Source organism: Penaeus chinensis, chromosome 10, assembly GCF_019202785.1.
Source record: "Penaeus chinensis breed Huanghai No. 1 chromosome 10, ASM1920278v2, whole genome shotgun sequence".
Classification (NCBI taxonomy): Eukaryota; Metazoa; Arthropoda; class Malacostraca; order Decapoda; family Penaeidae; genus Penaeus; species Penaeus chinensis.
In genome coordinates, this window is record NC_061828.1 from 35,010,400 (window position 1) to 35,017,127 (window position 6,728).

General features: G+C 34.5%; 1 protein-coding gene across 6 annotated transcripts in view; it reads right to left on the reverse strand.

Moving 5' to 3' along the window:
- Window positions 1–2,860: 2,860 nt before the first annotated feature.
- Window positions 2,861–6,728, reverse strand: part of LOC125029454 (glycoprotein-N-acetylgalactosamine 3-beta-galactosyltransferase 1-like) — a 62,767-nt gene continuing 58,899 nt past the window's right edge. For all 6 annotated transcript variants that reach the window (XM_047619340.1, XM_047619341.1, XM_047619338.1 and 3 more), the window contains one exon: window positions 2,861–6,728. This exon is cut by the window's right edge and continues 156 nt beyond it. In XM_047619340.1, the coding sequence (XP_047475296.1) occupies window positions 6,717–6,728 (12 nt within the window). In that variant the 3' untranslated portion in view covers window positions 2,861–6,716.

Here is a 6,728-nt window from a genome sequence, read left to right on the forward strand (position 1 = left end):
ATCTGAAAAGAAATCTATCTGCAGTTATCTTGACTGTATTTTCCATAATTTAAATAAGGTATAGCACTGAACAAAGATTAAATTATTATTAAATCAAAGGAAAAATGGAAAATTATATTAAGAAAAATCAACAAAAAAGCACCAGACAACTAGTGAAAACCAAGTGCATGCTAATGTATGATACAAGTGTGGTCACAGTAGTAAGGACAAAGGGTCACACAACTGTATTCTTATTAGATAATTATATGTGAACAACGTATATGCATAGTACACAAAACAAAATCTTTATTAATGTGCACTTATTGAGAGGGGATACAGACTGCAAACTGCTGCCAGCTACAACTGGACAACAAATTTGAGTGTCATCAATTCAACTTCAGACCATACATAACAAATCATTCAACAGTATATTAAATGTGCACTCATGTGTCAGAAGAGAACCAGTTAATGTCCACACCAACCTTGGTGAAATAAGACATTTTTTTCATAAAAATTTGAATAAGAAGAAAAACAAATACTTGTGAATTTATTTCTCTATGGAATCTTTTCATTTTCAGAAAATGAAAAATTGCAAACAAGAAGTAGGGGGTAGAAAGACAGAGACTCAAGATGGCACCCATGCAATGGAAAACACCTCTGAGAAGCAGGTCTTTTAATGATAACCCCCCGGTGGGGTCTTGAGATATGAATTATGATATGCATTGAATTTCAAAAAAATATCTGCTTTCTAAACAATAAAATCTCTTAAAATCACTGCATAGAGGAGACAAAATACTTGAACAAGTAGCTACCAGCTAAAATTTATTCCTGCTGTAAACAAATTTGCTTTGTGTTTTTATAGAATGCCATTTGATCTGCACCCTGCAATACCTGTGGTGACGTTTGTTACTTTAACATGGCCACTACTGTGATAATAGGAATCTGAGATACTTGTTGCTAGTTAGTAAATTTCCCCCTATTTCTTATGATTTTTGTAATATTTTCATTGTCCCAGTCTCTTTGTTCTTTATTTGTGGGAATCAAAATCTAATGATATTCATACTATTATAAATGATTATGCTTTCAATAATTCATACTATCTACTTGTTTGGCTATTTGTTACTTTTTTTTTTTGCACATTTTTCTAGTGGTTCTCACTCTCATGGCCATGTAAAAACAAAAAGTGAGTCAAGAATGATGCAGGAAGCATTTTACCTGTGTTGTACTTGAAACCAAGGCAATGAAGCCTATTTCCCACAGCAGTTTACAACCAAATTTTCACAAGTAGTATTTCTTACACTGCAATTCAATTTTGATTAAAAAACACTTCCTGACTGGTTTGTCTCAAAAAATAATAGATAGGCTATGTGGGGTTTCTAACATCTATCTTGTTGACAGATAGCAAAATAGCAAGAAGCATACATTAACATTTCCAGAGACAAAGGGTTAGTGTCTTTGGAAGCACCTACAATACACTGCACTTGCACTGGTTTGGGAAGCAAGCACATACAGAAAGGTAGCAAACAGGGTTTCCTTATTCTTGGCCTGGGACCTTTTGATATATTTTTTTTATTCCCCCCTCCCCTATTTCTTCTAGCTAGTAACATATAGAACAAAAATGATGATACGTTGGCAAGACCATTAAAATAAACATCAATTGAATACATTTTTACTCTTATCAACACTGCTTGCCTTCTCGCCATACCCTCTTTGCTAACTGGGTTCGTAGAGTAAAATGTTTGTTGTATATGAACCATACTAGCTTTCAAAAGCTACCCCAAAAAACTGGCACATTTACTTTTTTCTCAGTTTCCATCATGCACTTCAAACAATGATTCATGGCAATAACCTCTGACATTCCCATGGCAAGGTGTTAACAACAGAACACTTAGATTTGGCCACCCTTTATATTTGGCACCTGACAGGAATGTTTACAGATTTCTGAGAATAGCATATAAACAGATTTTCAGAAAAGCCCTACAAACAGGGGGGGGAAATTGTTGAGATTATAAGAAAATTAGATCTAATATGGTGCATAAAAAAAAAAAAAAAAAAAAAAAAAATAATAATAAAAAAAAATTTAGTCAACATTTATTTAGTGTTGCTAACTAAGCAACAGTCACAAAGAATAGCAAACAAAGAATATTGCATACATTCCTTAATAATGACCTACATAACTCAAAACGCCAATAATGCTGATTTAGTATCATGAATAAGGTGATCTAAATATCTCTAAATATCCTTATAGCACTTAACCCTTTAACGACGGGTCACGTCTATAGAAATCAAAACAAACCGCTCGAAATGTGGCGTTCAGCTGTACGCCACGGCGGTGCGCCAAAGCGATACGAGCCAGTGATTCTGCATGATGTACCGAACTCCCACGCTCAAAGTTGCCATTGATCGCCAATGCGTAGTTTTTTTTAAAGTTTTCTTCACCCGTCACTAAGGGGTTAAAAGGAAGTGATGAATTACTTTGCATCAATTAGCAACTTAAACCCAAATGAGCCGAAATAACAACACATACACATAGGTGGATAAGTTACTTAAACCATTGGATCTGGTTGCATCGTGGCGATCAAATCACCAAAAATCCTGGTATTAGGTTTATGTGCTCTGCCAGGTGGCTGCTTGCAAGCTTGCAGGCCGGGTGCACACAAACAAGAACAAGGCTCTATTGCTGCTATTTGCAAAGTTATTCACTCTTTTTACGCATAAGCATTTTTAGCTTTTTGGCCATTTTCCAATATCCAAATTTGCCATTTGATGATTTGCATTATCCAGATGGTAATAATTTTTTTTCATCTTTGCACAGACTCCAATCATCTCTCTAGGTAGTCTACAACTTGGTGCAAGAAAAATAAAACTATGTAACACTATGTAAATTTGGTTTTTTAATTTTTTTTACAAGATATTCAATTTTCTATAAAACAGCTCATGGCACCAGGAATATGGAAATGGCATCCTCCATGGAGACGGTGCTCTTCTAGTCATCGCACATGGACATAACATTCCACACTCCACATTGACAGGAATAATGCAAAATCGCCAAATGAGTAAAATAATCCTCCCAATGCAATAGGTTTGTGAACTCGTGGCAAGTCTTTTCCATCACCCTGGCCTTCAGCTGCAATGCCCATGACGACAGGTTTGCGTTACAAGGTCTACAGCCAGATTTTCCCATGACAGCATGTTCACTGTCACCCGCCTCCTGATCTGGATTTTTATTATGATGTGATGGTCACGTCACCCGGATCCAAGGGATTACAGAAGGCTGCATATATGCCTATAAAATAACCCATTTTGCTCCAAATAAAAGTAATGAATTTGGTACCCTGAACAATGTGACCTCTTGATTATCAACCATCTGTCTAGCATTTGTGACAAATTGATAAATAATTAATTTTCTCTATGAGTAATTGGGGAATAAAAACATTAACTTGGTCATTCTTAACCCCCTAACATGATGGGCCACACTCGTGGCTTTAATTCCTCCAAATTAAACAACTGGCTAAGAAACTAGTGATTATTGGCTTGGATACCCTGTGCCCCCAGGGAGAGTATGCATAAACACTTCCATTCATTGCCAATTTTCTAATCATACCATGTTGCTCTGGCTGACTTTGTACTAGCCTTCATCATCCCCATTAACTAGGAGGGTGTGTAAGCTCCTCTATGTATTAAAAGTTTCACAATATAGAATGGGTATTTTGGCTAGTTTTTACAGTATACGTTTATGCTTGTTCTAAGGCTGTATGGTCTTGCATTACAATAATACTTTCTGATGTCAGTTAGAATATGCTCAATCAATGTTCTCATGTCAAATATGAAGGAATATGAAAGTCCAATGATGATTTATATAACAAAAATAAATAAAATGCGAAGCTGATTGTCTGAGTATTATTGTATATCAAATATGGTTGGAATGTAACTCCCTGGTGATACATTTTAGCCTAAACATAGGTTACAAGGTGCAGAAAGTAGGAAATCTATGAAAACAAGAATAAAATGTTGAGCTTTGCTTATGGCACAAAACACTAAATGGTTAATGGTAACAAAGCAAAATAAATGTGGTAACAAAGCAAAATAAATGTGCTAGACATCAACTAAAACAGTATCTTGCATCTTGCCTCTCCATTGTACTACCAATTTCACTGCTGCACTGTAATCTTTTGCATGAGATTTTATGATGACATATGTTAAAATGTGCCAAATCTATGTGAATTTTTATGAAAGCTAACCAAAAGCAACAGGCCCATGATGAACATATATAATGAAAAAGTCAATTACACAAAATCAACGGTTTCAGTATTGTACATCAGGTATGGTTTGCAAAAATTTTCCTGACGACATGTAATCTTAGTCACTGGTTATGATGTACACAAAGTAATAAGTCTAAATGAAATTGTGGTGAATAAAGTGGTAAGCTTTCCTCACACTACTGAAATAATGTAAATTTCAATTTGCTTCTTCCTACTATTAATCCAACAGTGATGGTATTAGAAATTTCTCGAGACTACAGTGAATTCTGGCAACCATCCTGCTGCTGGGAGCAGAAATCTGCTACATGTAACAGAACTTCCTGATTGACACGCTCTAGAAAGTCACCATGTGTATAGCCATACCCAGCAGATCAAGCTGTTTGTTATGACGGCTATACACATGACCCAGCAGTAACAGGTTAATATTCTTACTGCTTAAATACCACTTATATTTTCTTTTTCTTTTACTAATGACTACATGTACATACAACATGGTAATAATGGTAATAGTAATAGTAATAGTAATAGTAATAGTAATAGTAATAGTAATAATAATAATAATAATAACAACAACAATAATAATGATGATAAAATCAATCAATCTCCAAGAAAAGGCAGATTCAGCAGGAAAGAGTTGCATTGGCTACATACTTTTGAGCTTCTTCTTTTTTTCTTTTTTTTACAATACTATTTTTGAACAAAAAAACATCATTAACAAAGAAAAATGTGTAATCATCAGAATCTCAAGTGTCAGGATTGGGCAGATTATGGCCAGTGATAAATAATTTACTGTGTATCAGTGAGTATTACAAGGCAAGAGAATATATAGTACTTGCCAGCACAGCCATTCTTAAGGGGACCATCTCCTTGCTTTGTTTCATACTCATAAGCAGAAGAAGGAGTGGAGGAGGAGGAGGAGGAGGAAGAATAAGATCAAGGAGGAATAGTGTGAAAAGGGAATAAGAATATGAACAAGGAACAAGAATAACAAGAATCAAGAATAAGAATAAGACCAAAAACAAAAACAAGAATAAAAAAGAAAGTATACAATAAAAAAACATGTCCGTTACGTTATACATCAAAAGACTTGTAGCGATATGCAATACCCAAGTCAATGAAATGAGAATAAAAAGATGACTTCTTCTTCCGATATTTTTCTTTTCTTTTTTTTTTCTTTCTTTTTATAAGTTACCTCAAGCCCATGCGAAATGCTACTGATACACATATTAAAAAATTACTTTATATATGTTTTATGTATAATAGTTTTTTGAGCAAAATTTAAAATCGATAATAAAGTGCATTACCTTCACATCATAGTATCTTGGTGTTAATATCATGCAGTTTTGTACACAAATAATTTCATTACTAGCCATGCAATTTGAAAGACTTAGGTGCATTTAACACTGCTTCTGAGAGGCTCATAGCTGTCAGGCTCCAAGTTTTAAACTGGAGGCAGGGCACAGGCCAAAAACTTTATATGTCAAAAGAAGCACAATTCAAAATACTGAAAACTTTTATCTAATTATCTTGAAGCTGATTTAAATTTTATTTATCAATTTTTTTTTTTTGATACAACAAAGTGATGTATGCTTAAATCTCAGCTTTATCCCTTCTCAACAAGACAATCCCCCTAACCCATTGGTGTCTGGCAACTTAATATCATTTCACAAATCTGCCACTATAATATATCACATATACTATTACGAGCCAGAAAACCGTGGAGGCAGAACTGTGCGCATTAAGAAATGTTCAGCCTTACTCAACTTTATAAATAATTTTGGTAACTATTATTGGGTTAAGCCAGCTCTCACAAACTGGCATTCAGGGAGGCCTAGAAGCCACAGAGTAATCCTGTTTAAAGTTATTTTGGAATATTTCTGGATTGTGGAGTATGGGATATTAAACAGTTAGGCATAGCTAAATAATGGTTCATTATTCTAAATCCATAACTGGATAAATATAGCAAACCTCTGAAATGGTTAGGGAAGAAGTAAACTCATGCACCCAGGCCAACCAGAAGACTGAGAAACAGATTCATGTCTGTGACAGGAAGTAGTAGAAACTTTCTGAAGAAATTCTGCTTTGGAATGAGTTCTACACACACACACACACACACACATACACACACACACACATACACACACACAAAAGCATCCAAACACACATATAAATGTATGCATAAAAACAAACTTATATATGTTAGTATTTTAAATATAAAATCCAAATATTACTGACAATGTGTCTATATGGCACCAAAAAAAGAACAGAAAAGAAAAGAAAGAAAGAAAAAAAAAAAGATTCCACCCTGTATAGTGAATACTACATGGCTATTAGAACTTAAAGCTATGTTTGGTCAAAGGAATAACTTTGTCATGTTCTATTTGCACATATGTAACTGCCAACATCATTGGCCTCTTACAGGTACCTTTTCTCCTCTATGGAAAAGAAGAAAATAAGATCAAAAGAATTATCATTCTATATTCCAAC